Here is a 21,253-nt window from a genome sequence, read left to right as displayed (position 1 = left end):
TACACCCAGAGTCAAATCTCTGTTACCAGCACAGTTGAACATTAGCTAAAAGCCTAACATTGCATCAAAGCTGTTTGTTTTATGGAACATTTTTATATTCCATTTCAAGGTAGAAGACAGACTAAACATCACTATACATGTGTGCCATCACAGCAGCATTCTACAGAAATCCCCATGCAACAATCACTCGCTTTTCTGCCTTCAGAAAGAATATTGTAGGTATCTTCCCCATCTATACATTTTGCATTGTTTCACCTGAATTTGTAAAGTTTTAAAGGGAATAAAGGTAAACACGTGCACAGGTGCTATGCACTTGAAACAAAGGAGTGCCACTGAAATAAACTTTCCTGACTACCACTAGATTCCAGATTCAGCTCCGACCAATAGATATATCCCTGCTTAATAAACAAAGTGAAGCAAGATATAATAAGATCACTACTTATTGAGCACTCACAGTCCAGGCTCTGCCTAACATCTGATAAAGAACTCTTGCAGCTTTCTAGTTTCATTTCACAGAATATTGAGAGTAATTTTTTCTTGGAACCAGGCGAGGGAGTTAGCTTGAAAGGTTGCACCAATTACCTTTTGGCAAGCTACCCTCTCTTGAAACAATACAGCCAAATAATCCACCTGTGGTAAAAAGGCAAACTTTCTCGGTCTTTAAATTAAGTCTATGCTTTTGTAATCTTTCGTAATTTTCATTGATGTATCTTGTTAGAGCTTTCATCTGTTCAAAAAACAAGATTTGATGTTGGAAACATTATAGAAAATGATGCAGTTTCTTCGAAATATGATGGATCGTGCTGTGAAAAACAGACAATGCCAAGGTTAGCCAGAACTGCAGACTTTTATATTGAAACCGACCATGGGGTGTTAGGAATACACTAAGAGATTGGAAATAATGAGTAAGCCTATTTAGTTGTACTCAGACCTAACATTTATTGTGGAAAACATGGAAGCTCTTTACAGCATAGCCACCATTTGCAGTTGAGTATCAATTACAACATTGTCTACCTTTGCAAAATTTCAAACTTATCTAATTTCCTTGCTAAAAAATAGGAATAACTCACTAGAATTGCTGGAAAGTGGATTATTAGTAGTGATAAGTAATGACTTACCACTAGTAATAAGGCCACAAACACAATAAAAGGGTCAGTCAAGGTGTCCATAAATTCTTCCCTTGCTCAACCCTTGATAGCTGACAATGAGCAGGCAGGCGTAACTTAGGAGATAGGTGTGTAAAGCATTTAAAAACATCCCTTCTTGTGTTGGATAAAAGGATTGTAATTTGACCCTTGGATGCAGATGTTGAAAGCTCAACATCATACACAATTCTTGTGAAAAAAGAATTTTGCTACCCTACCGAACATGTTGTAGCCTATAAATAAACACTTATAGCACCACTTTGGGACACCTGATCATGCTTGAGCAGAACACAATAAAAGTTTGTGGCCAACTTCACGCTTAGTCACTCTTCTGAAGCTTTTTCCCTCGACTTTGAGCAAGGCACATCATCAGGCTAGATTCAGTGCAGTTCCCGGCTTGATTTTCTAAGAGGCCCCGGTCATATCCTGGAAGTCTGGAACTCCAGAACTTTCAGCAGAATGGACGATGAACCTGAAATCCAGGCCGGGTCATGGTTGAGGGTAGCAGGCTTGACTCTAGACGTCGGGTTGGTCACCTTATGGAGCTTTTTCCAAAAGATGCTCCAAACTTCTGGAACTTCTTCCTTCAGTTCTTCTTAAAGGTTAAAAGTGTCCAAACCACTTATCCAAAGGTCTGGAATCTCCTAGATGGTCATTGAGATGTCTGGACTACAATTCCCACAATGCACTGGACAAATCCTTAAAAGTCCACTGGGTGGGGACTCTTAGTGGAAAGGATGCAGGTGTGCTATGTTAACCTGTAGCTTCCAGGGAGGTCACTCCTTAGACATTCAAAGTCAGGCAAAGTCCTTCTGGTGCTGAGTCCCACAGTGCTCATCAGGTGCAGTCCTGGTGAGTGTGGTCCTCTTGGTGCAGGCCAGAGAGTCAGCAGGGCAGTCCTTCTTCTTCTTGCCTCTCCAGGCAGCAGATCTGAGGAGCTATGCAGCTCTCCCATATTTATCCATGATTTCTGGGCGTAAAGCAGGGGGGCACCAATGGGATGCACTCTGCCACCCAGGCCTATAACCACTTCCTCCAAAGTGTGGCATATTCCGATCCCAGAAAGCATCATTCTATCAAAATCCATCATGGAGGAATTCTCTCCAGAGGACCTGGATCAGGCTAAACCAACCTACTGTTGTGGCTAATTTTCCTTAACACTCCCTTTCCAACCCCCTCGCTAATCTAATGACAGAAGCTTCTGTGTGGCTGAAAAAGCAGGATGTGAGCCTGTGGTGTCCTAAACTGACATTGTCCCTTTGAAGACCAGTTTGACTATCTCTCACCCACTTCCTGCAAGCTGCTCTGCAGCTTTACTTCTCCATCCACAGGAAACCTATTGTTTCCTCTGACAGGACACTTCTCACCTCATCAGACAGTGCTGGCACCATCATGGAGCGGGCTAGCCAATCAGGAGAGAGCAGTTGGACTTTGGCTCACAGAAAATAAAGTTGAATTACTTCTTTCCTGTGATAGTTATTACAAATCCAACAGGGGCAATCTGTTGTATTTATCTTAACTAGTAATGTGATATCTTGAAGTATCTTTTACATGGCTCCTAACAATATTTATATTTCAATAAAATATCACAATGTTAGTCTTTGGAGCCATTCACTACAATGGGGAAACACATTTGGCAGTTTTTCCCTCAACATGGCTTGTAAAACATCTTTTATAATGTGCCTTCTTATAAATACAATGCACCCTACCTCTGGGGAACATAGGAGAGACCTAGGGGTGACATATATAAAACTAAGGTAGATAAATAAGTGGGAAGTACCTTGAAACCAAACTCGAATTTGCATATATTTCAGGCAATGCTGGCTTTTAAAATGACAGCATGTGCCACATTAGCGCACACTCCAGTGCAGGAAAACATCTAGGCATCTAAAACTCCCTACCCTATTATATACTAGGGACTAAATATAGTTTGAATCTCCTTTGCTTTGTTATCTACTAGGAATTTACAGGGTTCTGTCATTCCCAATTGCAATTATACCAAATTACCATATACTTTTAACACAGAGCACAGGCCCTGGGCTAGGTTAGCAGAGCCCAGGACAGAGTAAGAGTGAGAAAACCAGCATCTAGTGGTTAAAATAGGGGCAGAAAGTGGGGTGACACTGCAAACAGGTCTCATTTCCCACAAAGATGATTCAATGTGTTCATTATATCATCTCGTATCAGACATATAACTCAATACTTTCCTGAAGTTAATAGGTATTCCCACAACTTTTGTCTCAATGTTCAAGTTAAATTTTTTAAAAACAAAATTCAGTTTGTCTATATTGTTGTAAAGTCCTGTTGTAACGATAGTCCTTTTCATCTTCCAAGCCTTCTATTTCTTCAGATTTGACTACCTGTTTTAACCTATGCTCCCTGTCAGTGTCCAAACTTCCCTCTCCTTTTATTACCATCTGCTTGCTTCACTCACTACAGATATATCATATTTTCCTTTATAATTCTTAGTAGATTTCCTAAACTCTCTACAAGATTTGGCAAAATGTCCAGTCATTCTGTAATGATTACACTCCTGAACACGGAGCAGAACACGGAGCATTCGATTTTTAACCATACTTCATTGTAGTTCTGTTGATAGTCCGGATTTCTAAACTTGATTCTTTACAAACCCATTTTTCTCAAGATCCAGGCAGAACAGTACCCTTTAAAGTAGTTATGGCCTCTAATAGAGCAGGATCATTAATGACCAAAAACTTTCTTGAATATTACAAATCATTTACAGCTACCTCAGTTCTGTGAAATTTCTTCAAAACAACCCCTTTCTTTTGTGCTTGGTGTGGTGTCTAAATTACTTGCCCAGTCTTAATGTCTCATCAATTTCATATATACTACGTTGCTCTGGAGAAAGTTATGGCAGCATCCTAAATACCTCCTTTCCTTTTAAACACAGACATAGCAGTAATATATGTTTGTGACAATCACCCGATTTTTTATCTGTTTCAATTGCAGCACAAAATTCATGAACACTAATCATTATGTAATTGTAGTCCCTAGTATTATGTCAACATGTTTCGAGGTGTCCCCCAAACCTCTTCTTCAGGATGGCATGTGGACCAGCCCCATGTGTACCACTCAGTGCAAAACCTATAATAAAGTGAAGAAAAATGGCACACACCTATTGTGTGAGCAATAATATAAATTACATACAGTTTACTCATAGTATTTATTTTATGGCAATGATAAGCCTCATGGTCTGCCTGGGTGGAGGAGCCTGTAGTAACCTTCACTCGGCTGGCCTCTGTCAATATGACCTACTCATTCCCTATAGGTGTGCGCCATTTTTCTTCACTTTATCATAGGTTTTACAAGGAGTGGTACACATGGGGCTGGTCCTGAAGAAGAGGTTTAGGGGACATCTCGAAACATGTTGACGTAATACTAGAGACTACAATTACATAATAATTAGTGTTCCCTTTTATTAACCCATTTTTATCCTTACCAACTAGGAGCAGGAATAACATATTAGCTCACTGGCTAGGTAATTAATAAACACCACCAACACCACTCCCCCCTACACTGCACTACACATAGTCACAATAATTAAGGGCTCCTACGTAACTTTTGCAAGTCACAGCACGCTCCAAGCAGTAGATGCTTGGGATGGCCCCTATGATGAAGCATGTCACCTATGGAAACCCTTGGTGAGTGAGGGGACTCAAGAAAAGAATTCTCTTTTTCTTGTAACCAAGGTGTGTCATACTCATTCAGTAGACCCCTTTCTCAACTGGCTAGTTTCCTTGATCAATCACCTACGGATCTTTTCTGCCTTGCTTATACCCAGGAGGACGAAGCTAGCCATATTCTCTTCCCTCCCCCCCGTTTTTTTGTTTGAATGTAGTGGATCAGCATCTCCCATGTCTTACCCAACTGGTTCTTAAGACACTACTCAGAAAGACTGAAAAGATAACTTTAATCTGCCACATGTCTCACAATTTTGGAAACCCGAAGGAGGTGGTGAACTTGCTTGTGGATTTTTCTGCATCCCCTGCTGTGCCCTGCCTCTGCCATTCTTTAAAGCCTTGCCAATTGCTGGTTAGTGCACACCCATGGAAGACAGTGGGTCTGCATCATATTCAGCATATGTTCGTTGTCACAGAATCAATGCTGGCCATAGTGTTTGTGTTACTCACATTCCACCAATGAGAGAGAGGAACAGAGCAGCAAGGCATCACTGAGAAAAGTGAGCGAGTGTATCAGTATTTTAGGTAAATAATCTATTTATAAATGGGATGAGGGGTTTATTTTATTTGTATGATGGTGAGGGAGATGATGCTAGTACTTGGATAGAAAAGCATCCTTTTTGTACATGCCTTGACTCCCATCCACCACCAATACATGGTAAATATTTTGTATCTTCCGGATCAGATTGATATCATCAAAAACTAAGGCTTTGTTCTACTACCTGTCTGTCTAGGATGCCACTCAGAATACCTCAGTCAAAATTGTGCCTTCCATTGATAGTTACAAATCTATAATTTTAGATATTTTTATATCTGGTATGGCCATACGTAGAAAGATTAGACTTTCTGGGAGGTAGACTGTAACATCGTAGAAAGTCTGAGTAAAGACACGAAGAATCGTTAGGACTGGCCGCCAGCAGTCAATGAAAGTTTTATCTCTGGGGCTGTCTTAAGAGGAGGTTAGTTCCATGCTCATGAAGCCCATTAAAGAAAGCACGTGCAGGAACTTCCAGGAATTTGATACATTTGTTACCCTGATTTGTTTTCTATTCTGAATCTGGCTGCCTAAATGCAAACACAGTAAAAGGAGGAGTGGGGAACCCAATAGACCCCTGGAGGCTTGGGCAATGAGTGTAACTGCAACCACAGCACCAAACACAGCTTTTGATATTTCTTGTGATTGAATTGCATTTGCCTTGCAAGGTCTGGAAACAAATATTTTCAAGCTGTCAGTTTCCTGCAAAATGATTTTCCAAGGAAAGTTGGAAGGTGACATTACACTGTGAGATAGAAGATAGAAAGACAGATAGACATTTATTATAGCCTGAGCTATTAAGCAATCATATGGTAGCCCATACAAATATTTGCTCCAAAGTTTAATTTAAGAAGGCAAGTGGTTACAAGAACCATGCCCACAGAAAACAGACAATATTTTTGCCTTTAAGTTTACCCTTAAAATGTGTGTGGTCATGAAGTAGCTGAGTGGAATTGATGGTCTCTATGTTATAAAGTAGACTTCTGGGTTCATTTTAATACAGCTTAGACCTTATATTTATGTCACCATTGATTGTGGGATTTCTATTGTCTGCAGTTAATCCAACTGTAAAATCGGATAGAGAAATAACAATCAGGTGGCAGATCCAGGGGTTCAATTAAGCAAGAATGTGCAGGAAGACATCTGGAAAAATGTGACTTGACATTGAGGGGCTTATTTACAAGCCCCTTGCGCCGCCGCTGCATCCCTTTTTTTGATGCACCAGTGGTGGCACAGTGTGCGTGGCTTTACAAGGCTTTGTTAATATGGCCCCTTTCACACATTACTCTGCGTGAAAGGAGCATTCCATTGGTGTAGCTGTGGGTATTAACGCGCAACATCCATGGAACCTGACGCATTCGCAGATTTATAAAGTTTTGTAAACCTGAGAATGCTTCAGATTCCTACGCCTCCCCAGTGGAGGCGCAAGGGAGTCACAACGAGGAGAAATACTTTTATTTCTCCACGTTTTTCCTTTTTCTATGTGTGCTACCTGCTTCAGGTATCCTTTCCTGCACAAAAACAATCACCCATACAATAACAGACACCGTTGCAGAAGGGTGTCTGCATTGGCACATGACAACCCATTGTTCACCAATGCAGGGGAAATTGACAGGAAAGTGCCATATCTTGTAGGTACGGTGCATTCCTGTCCTTTTCCCTTGATGCAAGGCAGCACAGCAGGAAGACTTGCTGTGCTGCAGGGCATCAAAATATTGTAAATGAGGCTCTCAATGAATTGGCTTCCACAGAGAGAATAATGCACCTGCTTCTGAGTTGAGATCACTTTTTAGAACAATATTAGCCGGTCACCCTGACCTGTCTGTCAATGGACACTTCTGAGCCCTGGAGGCTTTAACTCATCACTGAAAGGAGACAGGTATATGTTAGTGAAAATTCTATTATAAATAATACAGCAGTGCCATCCACTCTCAGCAGAACTTAGAGAACAGAAATGTGATTGACGTAAGGTCAAACTCTAGCCAGAAGATGCTTATTGTGAGCTCGGAAGTATGAGTGGTATGTCAAGGATCTGGAAAAGTGCAGTGATAAGAGAAGCAGTGTTAATATTGCCCGTGGAGATGTTGATGAGCATGTAGAGCTAAGCTGAGATTCTTTAGCAATATGACGAAGCGTACACGCATGAGGAGAGGTCACATTTCTGAGTAGAGAATAGGTCACAGCCGAGCCCTACAAAGGGCTTTTATATTAGGAATAGGAGCTCTGCAATGTTACACTCCCGTGAGACCACCCAAGAATGACTTCTTAAGTCAGATAGACAACTAGGAGTCCCATCAGCTGAGGCAGTTGAAGCAAGGAGTCAGCCGCTGCACTGACAGAGCAATCCTCCTACAGAGCCAGGCACTAGCACATGGGGCCTGGACGAAATGCCTGCCTGGCGCATGCAAAGAATAAAATGATAATTCTAGAGCGGAATAGAGAGGCATATTTCCAAGGGCATTGTGCAACCGGAACTTCACTTTTTTCGACGTTCCGCTGGCGCAGTTCCCTGATCCATATTTACAAAGCGGTGCTAAGCCACTTTGAGTGGCTTAACGCCACCTTGTAAATGCGCCTCTTTTCATGCATCACTTTGCTTGAAAGGGGCGTGCAATGGGTGTTGCTATGGGTGTTTACATCCAAAACCCATTGCATTTTGAAACTGCTCCAGATTTACAAGAATCAGTAAATCTGAGACAGCACCAAAAACTAACACCAGCAAAGTAGGCATTAGAGTGGTTTAATGAGGAGAAATACTTTTAATTCTCATCGTTGTCTGCTCTGTCTAAGTGTGTTGCATTCTGAGTACACATAGAAGCATCAACATGCCATTATTGATTGTTTATGTGCAGGAAGGAACACCTTCCTGCACATAAACAATCATCCCTGCAATGGAGGTACTCTTGCAAAATGAAGCACATGTCTGCTCTAGCGCTAGGCAGCAATTTTTAGGGGTAGCGCAAGGGAATACAGAGGGGTGCGCCATATTCCTGAGAATATGGAGCTTTCCTGCATTTTTTAAAATGAAGAAGCTCAGCACTGCAAAGTTGCTCGCAGTGCTGCCCCATTTCCTAGTTAATATACCACAGAGACTTTGAAATAAAATGTTTGCAATATAAACTATAAAAACTTGGAATCGGAAGCATCCCCAGGTCTTGGTTCTTGGCAGGTTCACTGAACTAAACAAAGGAAATTCAGTAGAAATAAGACAGAGAAAATAGCCACCAAAGCGTGGATGTTGTAGACGATGACCTCATTTCAGGCTTCAGGAACAGAGAGTTCTGATGCCTGTGAGACTCACCTAGGCGGTGACATCAATCAGATGGGAACAGTAGGCAAATTCAAACCAGGAGACACCAAATGACATGAATATCTAGAGCAGACAAACACTGGCAGATTTGGTCGGCCATATACTAAGTCTAACTTTCATACCTTCAGCCCTTTCTACCCAAGTATATCAGGATGCCAAAACAGTCTTCCCATTTATTCTCTTTTACTGTCTGCAGGATACACAAGGTTTAACAAGTGATACATTCATGCCAGGGAATATGCTAAGCACAGCTTTTAACAGTGCACAAACATCAATGTTCAGAGGGCACCATTGGCAAAGTCCTCAATTTACCTTATTGACCTCCTGTCGCATTTTCTCATTGTTAGCGCTTGCGGCTCGCTCTGCTGCTCTCTTCTGGCGCTGTGGTCCTCTGCCGAAGAAGATGTAGTTGACCAGTGCATACTCCAGCAATGCCATGAACACAAACACAAAGCATCCCATCAGGTACATGTCGATAGCTTTCACATATGGAATTTTGGGAAGGGTTTCTCGCAGATGGGTGTTGATGGTTGTCATGGTGAGCACAGTTGTGATTCCTGCAAGAAGAGAGAGTTGTGTGCTAGAAATATTCACCGTTCTTGCTGGCACTTTTGGAAGGCATGCTTCATGCTTAATGCCATCACTTCCAATAGAGGGTTTAGTTCTTCACAACGACACTGTTTTTTTGTAAAGACAGTGGTCTTCTGTCTTATTATTGAGGTGATGAACTTATGGAAGTCTCATTAATTGACATTTTCTTATTGCCATTTCAACATCATACTTTTATCAGATGTCATCAGAATCTCATCCTCTATCATCCACTCATCGTAGTCCCTCATACTCTCTCCCCACCCATACCAGCACAATCTCTTTTACTTTCAACCCATGCACAACAATAGAATTTGCCGTGTTCTCTATGTTTCTACATCAATAAAATACCCTCTACATTCCTTATATGTAGGTCACTGATACATCATGATTGATATTGAATTCTCATCAATGAATAATCTTACTCGAGGACTTCAAGAGGTGTTCTTGGGGTGTTATTTGTAATTGTATTACTTTGTGTGCAGGTCTCACTGCAACCAATTTCACATTGTATTGTATTCTAAGGGGAGATATTTACATAGGGGTCACATTCCTGTCATTCCAATGTGTTTGGCTTCGTCTTTGGACCCAAGTCTTTTTGTCTGACGATATAGGGAATATATCGACATGTGGTGATTGAAATAATGGAAATACTATGCACTTGAGCTAATCTCCATCCATCCATCCATCCATCCATCCCTTCCTATTGATCTAAACACCCATCCACTTACTCAATCCATTAATCAAACACACAAAGGCAACTAGCCGTTAATTATATTTATTTCCCCTTTTATCCTTCTATCCCTGCATCCATCGATCATGTTAAAAAACTTGAAAGATATATTACATATCGATCAATGGAAAAAAATACAACTTTACAAACTGTGAAGCCAAAACACATTAATCATCATTTGATCATCTCGATGGAAGAAAAGAAGCATTCAGGTCTTCAACTGCCTGAGGAGAGCACCATGCATGCTAGTTTTACATCTCAAGAAAAAGCAAAAGAAGTTCCAAGTGCTTGAAAGTACGTTAGAGAAATGCACCTCTAATACTTTCAAATGGCCACACTAGAAGATAGCAAACATGAAACCTCAAGCTGAACACAAAATTCAGAGCCAATTTGAGTGCATGTTTCCCTAGTGGCATACCGAAGGCAGCAAGCGGATTTCCCATGAAATCTTTGAATGGTGCCCTGTGGGTTACAGGGATACGGTTCAGTTTTTGCCATTATCCGAAAAAATGTATGTTTTTTCCTTAATTGACAAATATATCTCGTACCTTTATGTTGTACTACTTTTAAACAGGAGAATAGCTATATTAACAAAGTAACTGTGATGGCATCTTACCATTCAAGCCAACACAACAGCAGATGCATGACTGTAGTCACAGTTTTGTCTACAGATGATGCCGGCCAGATCTTTCTTACCAGCGGGAGATGGACAGTGCAAATGTGAGTGTAGTGACCAGGTGAAGGACGGGGTTGGTCACTGGAAAATATTGTGAACCATGACCATAGCCTGTGGATACATTCATGGATGTAGCACTAATAATGGATGAAGCCGGTATGGAAGAAGGGAAGATTTGAAGCGGATCCTTTGGCGAAATATAATGACTATTTTTAGTGGCTCTTTCCATTAAATACCAAATTACCTAGGGTCCTGCTTGCTGGTTTCCAAAGCAATCTTTTATATATTATATTGGCTGAGGCCATTAAAACATACCAATCAAATACATCCTCGACCTTTTAGGCACTTTAGGAAAGCTGCACTCAAAACACCAAGACTGAGTATTGCTGGAAAAGTATTACAATCTATTGAATACTCTAATAGTGCAATATATAACAAGAGGGTGTATTTGAACCCTGTGGATTCCCAAGAAGCACTGCAGGAAATGACATCATTAAGTTGATTCTCGATGTAGTCAAGAGATCAAATGGGACAGAAGACATTTCTTGTCCAAATACTGTAGCTCTGGGATTGAGGTGAGCATGCGTTACCTAAAGCAACCCTTGCAGCCGAAGCATCGTAGTTGATCCAGAAAGACACCCATGACAGGATGGTGATTAAAATGGAAGGCATGTAGGTCTGCAAGATGAAGTAGCCAATGTTTCGCTTGAGCTTGAAACTGAGAGACAACCTTGGATATGATCCTAAGAACAATACAAAAAACACAACATTTCAAATGCTGGCACTGAGGTATTTCACAACGTTGAACAACCGGTGCTAATCTAGAATCCTAGAGATAAGATGTTAGCATGATCCATACTGACAAGAGTAAACATATATTAAGGTTACTTCCATGCTGTAGTTACCGCCACAGCCCGTGCAAGTAAAAGAGTTGGGGCCGGGTGGGTTGGGATTTCCACAGACAATGACGAGGGACAATTAATTATTTATTTAATTTTCCCTCGTGGTCATCTGTCGAATCCGGCCGCCCATCCCCCCCCCAACCCAGCCCCACCGCTTTTACCTGCACAGGCTGTGGCTGTGTAGTTAGTGTAGCAGAACGATAATGAGCTTTGAAGAATTATTTCTCATTTTAAGTCATAATTGCCCGGCAGATGTTTGCAGATAACCATTACTTGAAGAAGAATCAGAGCTCGGTAACAGGATATTGCACCTTAACGCTGTCAGTGCTTGATATGTGCAAAGTGAATAATTTGCAAAACATATTAAAATAACAGTGCAGCATAATAAATGCAAATATCAGTAAGTATAAACGTACTATTAAATAGGGCTTCAGATGAAATTATATGCATTAGAATATTGAACCATGGAATATGAAACTGTTAAAATTTGGCCCAGTCATAGATTTCCTCCTTTCTGCACACTGATCTGCATAAGTATTATAGTGGCACTTTTAAGTAGCAAACTGCGGTGCTTTGATGTCTTTTAAAACGCATATGTCACAAGTTGAGCTGCCTCCTGTTGCTCTTTGAATTGCAGTGTTGTCATTACCCAGCTGAGAAACCTTCACTATTTAACCCCAAGAGACTGAAAAGCTGTGTTGGCGCTGCTGTCATTTGCATTTGTGAAACAAACAAATGCAGAGTGTGCTGAAAAGACCGATGCAACTGCCAAACTCGGAAATCCAATCGAAAATGCATTTTACGCTCTTTAGAGTCTGTAACCTCCATCTACCATCACTCAGTCCATGGCCAAAGCTAGAAGATCTGCAGATTTCGAACAGTCAGTTCTAGCATACTACAGTGGGAGACTGCAGAAAGCCATCATTACTGGTACATTGGGCTTGAGATTTTTGAAAAGCATCTTTGAGTGATAACTTCAGATTAACAGTAGGGATAGTTGGGGAAGGAGAGAGGATAAACGATCAATAAGGCGGTTTGGATTGAGAGGTTGTGTGACATCCTAATGGTGACCCTGGAAATGAGCAATCGTTTAACACACCAGCTGCACTAAATCAATGGCAGTGCTCACACTAGCTATCTCTAGATTAATATTCCTTTCAGCATGTAAGGTTTTGATTACGCTGCTTACGTGAGATAGGGAAATTGCGAAGCAAATGATTTATAGCTTCAAATATTTTTTTAATTATTTGTCATCCTTGTGAAATGCAATGTGGCAAAAGATGAGTAAAAGAGAATTATCACGAAAGCAAGAAAGCATTCCTGACTCTCCTCATCACTGTGAGCTTCCTGGCCGTCGCTGAGCATGTGCGCATCAGTACCAGTAGCGGTCGGTGGTGGGAGTAGCTGCCGGGCGGTGACGTGAGGAGGGGGAGGGGCAGGGTGGGGGTAGTAATCTATTGATTACAGAGAATTACAGGTAAGTAAACATATAAATAAATAAATACAATTTTGTTGCGTGCACTGCATCCCCAAATGCGATGCAGTGCACGCAACGAAATTTGTTTTATTTATTTAAATGTTTACTTACCTGTAATCCTCCGTAATCCATAGATTACTACCCCCCACCCTGCCCCTCCCCCTATCACCGCCCGGCAGCTACTCCCACCACCGACCGCTACTGATCCGTACGTAATGGTTATTCATCATCTGCCACAAGGCTTCCACTTCAAGTGTGTGGAGAGTGGATGGTCATTGCCCGCATTGCACAACCATCAGCAAAGTCCCCAATAAGCGTGAGTCTTGTGGCATTTTCTGCTGTGACTCATGTTACTAGGGCAGCTATGATTGATAATAAAATTAACTAGGTACCTAGCTCCCTAGTGTCTGATGTTCATCCCTTCCTTTTTTTGGATGTCATGCTGCAGAGAGCTGTGGTCATTGAATCTATGTGTCGCTTCAAATGAATTTGGACAAAGTCAGTGAACTTCATCCACCGTCACAAAGGGTGAAGGTACCTTTCTTCGCCCAGCTTTAGAGATCGAATTTAAACTCTGCAAACTCCTGCTAAGGTGTTCATTTCCCTCTCAAATGTTCTAGGACTGATGAAGTAAAAAAGTAAATCATACCTCCATTTTTTTTAACCAATGTAGTACATTTGCTTAGTATAAATATTCTATGGCTTGAGTTCATTTATTTACAATGGGCTTGGTCTCAGCATGGTAGGGTAAGGTAAGGTACACGGTTGGCCAAATTTCAAAGGTCCAAAAGTGTCCCACCCCTACAATATTCAGGATTACAGCTGTCTCTATATTTTTTTCTGTTTAACTCATAAATGTACATTTATCACATTTGGATAAACTGAAATGTTGCTTGTATTGAGTCCCGTTACCAAACATTGGACATCCCTAATCTACTACTTGTGTTAATGGAGAAAGTTCAAGTCAGCTGGTTTTCAGGGAACAGAGTGGGATGTACAGACCACGTGTCCGCCTACTTGAATCAATACCTAATTGGCTCCTGGTATTCTGCTTTGCATAGCGCTTTCATTACCCAGTTTTTCATGCCATACCATACCTGTGGAGAACACAACATTCTTGGAGAGAAGCTTGTAGTCAACAATGGAGAACTGAGGCAATTCAATCTTTTCTACTCCTGTAACTGCATGGGGGCTGCCCCGCCAGTAGAACTCGATGTCATCTGTAGTATAGCCATCTGGAAGACATAGGGAAATGTGTAACTACAGGCTCTGTGTACAACTGTTTATTTAAAATCAATGCAATCTGTGATCCTTTACTTCAGGGCACAAATGGTTTATCAACATAGTTTATGGTGTGTCAGAGAGACTGGGGTTACAAAATGTCTCTTTGCTCTGGTAGAACATCGAGAACAGCTTGGTTGGTAAAAATTGCGAAATAAAGTTTGCAGAAAGTTTGTATCTTTGATTGTACTCAAATGTGTGGCTTTTTAGTAAGGTTACCAGCAATAAAGTGAAACTGAACAAAAGCAATAGCTTAAATGTAACCAGAAAGGCATTGCAAGTTCATTCAAGTGTTCAACACATGAAAATCAGTCCTGCAGGTGGCATCAAACTTAGGTTGCATATTTGTGTTCTAGTGATGGGGACGTTAAGGCACTCTAAATACGAAATTCATTAATTCTCTGAAAATCTTTAATCAACATCTATCTCTTCTATCACAGGAGGAAAACAATTAAAACACCGGAAGATGAAATTCAGGGTTGGAATGAGGAATAAAACACAATGAGGTGTGAATAGTTGCAGCATAATGAGACATTATTCAGATATACAGCTGTGAAGCATCTGTGCAGGTGCATGCAAATGAGGTGGTGGGAAAAGTCGAAAACCAGAGCACCAGGGAAAAAATATATACTTTCCCAAAGTGAGGCAAGGGCTTCTCTCTCACGTTCGACTAATGTCCGTGGCTGCGTTCGTACCAGCAGCAGCAAGTTAACCTGCTAAAACACTACCAAGGCTGGCGGTGATGAATTGGCAGACACTGCCTAGTACAAAGCCAACCGTCAAATGAAATGCAACCTCTTGAAACATTCAGTTGTTAAACATTTAATGGCGTGCATTTTCTTTTAGTAAAGAAACACATTTAGTAGCTGATGCAACGTTGGGGACAGCAGTCAAAGTCTTTCAGACGTGCTGGTTGCAAGTACAGTACTAAAGAAGATTAAAACAATCCACTGCTTATTGTGCATCGAGTTATTCTAACCAGGATTAAAGTCACATATTTTATCTTGTATTTTTTTCTTTTCCTTCGGTGGTTTATAGGTTCTTGTGCTGGACTATTCTATCAATAATTTACTAGGGCAAATAATTTGCAGATCTGTAGTTGACGAGTGCGAGGATGAATGGAAGTCAAGGCAGCTAAGGAGCCAATGGCTGCCTTGAAAATTCTTTCAATATTAGTCCTGTAAAAATCCATAGTCTGATGATTCCTCTTTTGTATTTCAGCTGTTGAAATTTGCTACGCGCTCTGGCCTGCAAATCCAACCTCAGATATTATGCACTTTCTCTTTAAATTGAATTTCCCTTCACTCACATACCAGGTCATAGACTGACATTTCGAGGTGTCAAATATTAAGAAACTGCATCTTATATGTTATCTACAATTGTTAACCACGTCTGAAAATACGTTATTTGGAGAAGGATAATTTTTACCGACAGACAAATCAAACTCTTGTGCATTGCTTAATTTGTAAAATAAAATAAGTGCCAGGGCTCTGGTCAGGAGGCCACTGCAGGTTGCACCACACATTGCCTCTGTCAAGCTGCCAATGATCATAACAACACAACTACTAATCATCACATTCCTACAAGTGTGATAACTTGGACTATTCCAGGCCCCCAAAGCTATAAGAATGGCTTGGACAGCAGGCAATATTACATTTTAATGTATAATGAACTGATAAAGAACTGTTGTTGTGGTAATCTCTAAATTAGCCAGACAGTGTCATCTTGTGGCAGACTGTCACAAGTGGTGGGATTGACAATTAAGTGCAGGAGCTAAGCACCGGAAGCACTGGCTTAAATCAAGCTTTCCTCTTGTGGCAAACGTCTTCATGCTCAATAGCATGTGGAACTGTCCAAAACCCTGTTATTGGCCTAAATTAATTTCTCAGGTGTAGTGACAACTATTAAGATGTTTTTATGAAAGGTTTGTGTGATATCAGGTAAACATCAACATTGGAAAATACGTCAATGATCTGAACCAGGTACCAACTAATGTGGGTATTGGCTTGGCTTCTATATTCAGCCTTTGGTCTGGAGAAATGAATTAACATGTGCATATGGCCCTGCTTAGCTGTATGCTTTGCTCTCATATAAATAATTTCTTGAATGCAGAGGTGGATGTGTGGAACAAAGTTTACCGAGGATGTACGAAGCTTTCACTGTGGACTGAACATATTCGGTCGCCTTTTCTGTTTAGGATGGTTCACCTCTTAACATTCTGGGGGTCATCTATACCCTACCAGGTGTCCTTCTTTGAAGAGCCCCATCTTCCTAATCGGGATATCTGTGCTGTGAAGGGATCCACAACTACAGTGGCTCCCCTCACAGCAGTCCATGTTTCCAAGTGGACGAATTTTGTTGCGTGCACTGCATCACCTAATGCGATGCAGTGCACGCAACGAAATTCGTTTTATTTATTTATATGTTTACTTACCTGTTAAGTTCCGTAATCCATACACTACTACCCCCCACCCTGCCCCTTCCCCTCCCCACGTCACCGCCTGGCAGGTACTCCCACTACCGGCTGCAGCTGGATTCTGGATGTAGTCAGAGTTAAAGTTCCTCTGATGTTATAAAAAGAAAGTCGATGCTGTGAGGAGAATGTTGGACAGTTGGAAGTATGCAGCTCAGGAGATAGACAAAGGAGTAAAAGCAGAGAAGTGGGGGAGGCCGGCATCAATAGATTTTACAATTAACCCTGAATTTATCAGACCTAATCAGAGCAGCCAGCATGCCACAAACTATAAAAATATTATTCTGTATCTCACGCGCCCCTTTGCATCACACTGTTAAGTGATTTGACCCCTTACACTATACCGAACCTCAGTTGTATTGGCTCGACATGGAAACAGTTCCTATATGGGCTCAGAGCAAAGAAAAACACTTCCAACCACAGATCCACATGGTGTAGTATGCTGGTGTGGATGAACGCTGCCGCCCCCCAAAAAGGGTAGTGATTACTACTCAAATGCTAAAAGTCAATATAATACTTCATACTACAAAACTGTTAGTATTGTGAAGCTTTTTATGTAAACTGCTATTATCTATTCTTTTGTGTAATCTTTTAGAATATGCTCTTATTTAAACTGTGTGTCTGCAGTATGAAACTGCCCTTATGTAAAGCATTCTAATGCTCATTATATTTTGTCTGTACGACATAAAACTGGAATACTGTCTGTTACATTCATCAATAGTGGTTTTTGTGCGCATTTTATGACTTATGACCTGCAATGACCTACAATGAATGTTTTCATCAAAAACAGCCTGTCTGCTTTTGGTGGAAACATTCATTATGGGTCAAAGAAAAAAACTTTGTGGGCTAAAACAAAGTGATGTAACTGTTTTGAGTTCAATATCCTCATTTGAAATCATTCTAATCAGCAGAAATATATACATGAATATTCAGATTTAAGTTTTCATATTAAAGGAGTAATGTTTTTACTCCATCAGGGTGGCGGAGTAAAATATTCCTCCCCTCATGGAGTAACCACATCCGAATTTAGAGATGTCCAGCACCACAGGAGGAATCCCTTACACTGCTGAAACAACCAGCACAGCAGTTCCTGTCAATGTATAAAAGGTTTGACGAACAGCTCTGCAACATGACTAACATTGTAAAACTTTTAACATGCTTGATTATTTTCAAAAACAAAACCCCAAACCACTATTTTGTTTTTGAAAATAGAAAAAACTATTGATCCCTACACCGTGGATAGAGAGAGAGATAAACAATGTTTATTTAGACCATAGTGTTTAAAACCATACACAAACTTTTGGATCCTCATAGTGATAGCATAATTAAACCACATTTCATTTTAACACAATTTACAAAAATATAATTTCATAAAATTCTCATTCTTGGGAGAACTTCTAAAAAGTTTTAAAATCAGCCCCCCTCTTTTAATTTCTCCTTCACAAAGTCCTGTGTCGCTTTCAATAACTTCCCCAAAGCAATTGTAATATCTAGGGATGACATATCCATAAGAAGACAAGCAGCTTGAGCACGTAAATTCACCTTATATTTTAAAAATATTGGACATAAAAATACTTTCCGTATTCCTAAAATCAATGTGCAATCAAGCAATATATGCAAAATATAATTTCTTACTCCTATGCCACATTTACAGATACCATCCGTTTGGATCAATGTTGCTTTTATTTTTCCTTCCGACTTCCAAGGGTTAATACCCACACGAACGCATAGGATTTCGTGTCTTAACCATTTATTGGGCAGAAAATCCAAATATTGAAACGGAGCCTCCTTTTACCATGCGCTCCTTACCCAGTTAACCGATTTTTTCACCCTCAGATAATCAAGGTCTTGTGATCTGGAGTATTGGAGCCCTTGATCCCTAAGCATTCTCTTTGTAAAGACTATGTCCATGGATGGCTGCAAAAGGCTCATCTTTAGGTGTGCCGCTACAGTCTGGAGGGTTGTCCTTACACCCCGTGCCCAACCAAGGCTACTAGTTTGGATTTTCTCTCTGCACATGTTGAGACCTTTTGTGTGCCACCTAGCTCCTGCCGTTTCAAAAAGCATAATAGGGACATTAGGTTTATACATTCCATGCTGTTAGCCCTACTTCCATTCTGATTGCTTGAATCATGGTACTATTTGGTAAAGACAGCAGCATTTTTAAGATCATTCCTTCTTTACGATGACACCCCCTTTTGCCACTCAAATAGAGCACTTCTGCACCATACAGAACTTGCGGGGGGATCATAGCTTCAAATGCATTTAACATGGGTCTGTGCGACATGTCGCCGTATTCTTTATTAAATCGTTTTAGGCCACAGACTGACGAACAGGCTTTTGCAGCTTGTGCCTCCAAATGGGTACCCCACTTCAATGCACTATCAAACCAGAGGCCTAGGTATTTATATTCACTTACTATTTCAAGTTTATCTTGTCCTAAAAACCAAACCCAAATCGTAAGACCTTTCTTTTTTCCATATTATTAGTTAAAAACTTTTTATCACAGTAATTTTTAAACACATTTAATTTCCTTTGGAGTCCCATTTCAGTTTGGTCAAGGATCACAAGGTCGTCAGCGTATAAAAGACAGGGCACTTTGTTTCTATTCATACGCGGACTCGCACTTCTTTCTATTTCTAGCACTGCGGGGAGATCTGCTAGAAAAACTGAAAGAAGCAGGGGTTTTGGCACCCCAGTCTAAGACCATTCTTTACAGGTATTTTGAGAGTTAGTGACCTCTTTGTGTCCCTAATGACCTGGGCCCAGTTGCCACTGTGTAACTCTTTTAAAATATAAAAAATGCCATCCGGTATTCCATAATTTTCCAGGACTTCCCAGAGGCTATTACGGTCCACAGAATCGAAAGCCACCCGGAAATCGACAAAGCAACAAAACAATTTACCATTTTGCTCTATCAATTTCCTGGCCAATGCCCACAGGGCAAAGCAGTGATCTATAATAGAGTGAACCTTCTTCAAACCCTCCTTGTTCAACTGGCACAATAGATCCCTGCTCTACCCAATTTTTTAAATTTTCTTAATATTATTTTCGCAAAGATTTTTTCTCCTATATCTAACAGGTTAATAAGTCTGTAATTCTTAGGGGCATATACATCGCCTTTCTTATGAATCGGCCTAATTATTGCACTCTTCCAATTTATGGGAAACTTCCCTAGTTCTAAGATTACTAAAAACATCTTAGAGAAGAATTCTGCCCACCAGGTCTGATTTGAATTTATTATCAGGGCTGGTAGGTTGTCTGAGCCTGCTGCCCTTGTTACGTTCAAAGTCCTTATTGTAGTAAGCACATTAACTATTGAGCAATCTGATTTTAAATTCTCTACTAGGCCTTTCCAATCCCTTGATCTCTCCTCTCCAATTTCCCTCCCCGGGAAATATAATTCCTGTTAATAATCTTTCCAAGCCCCTTCTTCCACTACACAGTTCATTGGGGCAACAGAAGATTCTGTATCTGATTTTATTAGAATCCAGAACTGACGGATATTTTTAGATTCTATTGCCTCCAATTATTTTCCCCAGCATGTTTCTTTATGGGCCCTTTTAGCATTACGGAGTAATGAGGTATATTCTCTCTTTATCTTGGCGAGATTTTCGGCCCTAGCCTGGTCAAATTTTTTGCGTAAACTACGCTCTTCTCTCCTTAGTTCTCTTTTCTTATTTAAGCAGTCTATATTGAACCAATTTCCTTGTTTGGCCTGCATCCTTTCTTTATCCTTGGGTGCCCTTGCATCTGTTCTTAATTTTATACTTATATATTTGACTACTTGATCTATTTTATCAACATACCATGATACATTTTGACCGCTCACGCATCCTAACAACATTTTGTTGCAGTCTAGTTAACCTTTCCGATAACCGAGTAGTTATCCGCTTCGGATAATCCATTTCTTGTAAGATGACTTGGTCCCAAGCAGCCTGTGGGGATATTATGAGCCCTAATTTTATTAAATTATGGTCACTACATTTCGAAGGACTAATCCTAAAATCTGTTACTAGTTCAAAGTACCATGCCAGCATAAAAACATAATCAATAGGGCAATTTTGAGTCCCATATTTGAAGGTTTTCTTTGCCGGACAATCTTGAGCTAGCCTGCCGTTTAACAGAAAAGACTTTTTGACGCTAAGTAATTTCCCAGCTTAGCAGCATCAGTCGGTATTATATTTTCAGAAAACTCTGCTTTTTTTATATCATATGAATCTAAAATTTCTGTGTACCAAAGATATAACAATGTTGGGTTTAATTTATGGTTAAAAATCTCCCTCCAGCAAAATTAAATAATTCCCATACTTATCACAAAATTAATCCAAATCATTCTTAAAATGTCCCAGTTCGACCCCATATTCTTCCTGTGAGCCCCATTGCATATAAACATTTAGGATCAACATATTTTGATATTTGTTGTCAGCAA

The 21,253-nt window shown here is 40.4% G+C and overlaps 1 protein-coding gene across 2 annotated transcripts in view; it reads right to left on the bottom strand.

Moving 5' to 3' along the window:
- The window catches only part of GABRB2 (gamma-aminobutyric acid type A receptor subunit beta2), a 933,998-nt gene that overhangs the window by 9,112 nt on the left and 903,633 nt on the right, over nt 1-21,253 (bottom strand). The window contains exons 6-8 of one of the 2 annotated variants that reach the window (XM_078653411.1): nt 14,165-14,302; nt 11,279-11,431; nt 9,000-9,248 (exon numbers count right to left, since the gene is read on the bottom strand). In XM_078653411.1, the coding sequence (XP_078509537.1) occupies nt 9,000-9,248; nt 11,279-11,431; nt 14,165-14,302 (540 nt within the window). The remainder of the gene's footprint in view (nt 1-8,999; nt 9,249-11,278; nt 11,432-14,164; nt 14,303-21,253) is intronic. The other variant, XM_078653410.1, reaches the window with a different exon arrangement.

This window comes from Lissotriton helveticus, chromosome 7 (assembly GCF_964261635.1).
Source record: "Lissotriton helveticus chromosome 7, aLisHel1.1, whole genome shotgun sequence".
NCBI classification, from domain to species: Eukaryota; Metazoa; Chordata; class Amphibia; order Caudata; family Salamandridae; genus Lissotriton; species Lissotriton helveticus.
The sequence above is the reverse complement of the archived record's forward strand: the minus strand, read 5'-3'. Positions and strand labels throughout refer to the sequence as shown.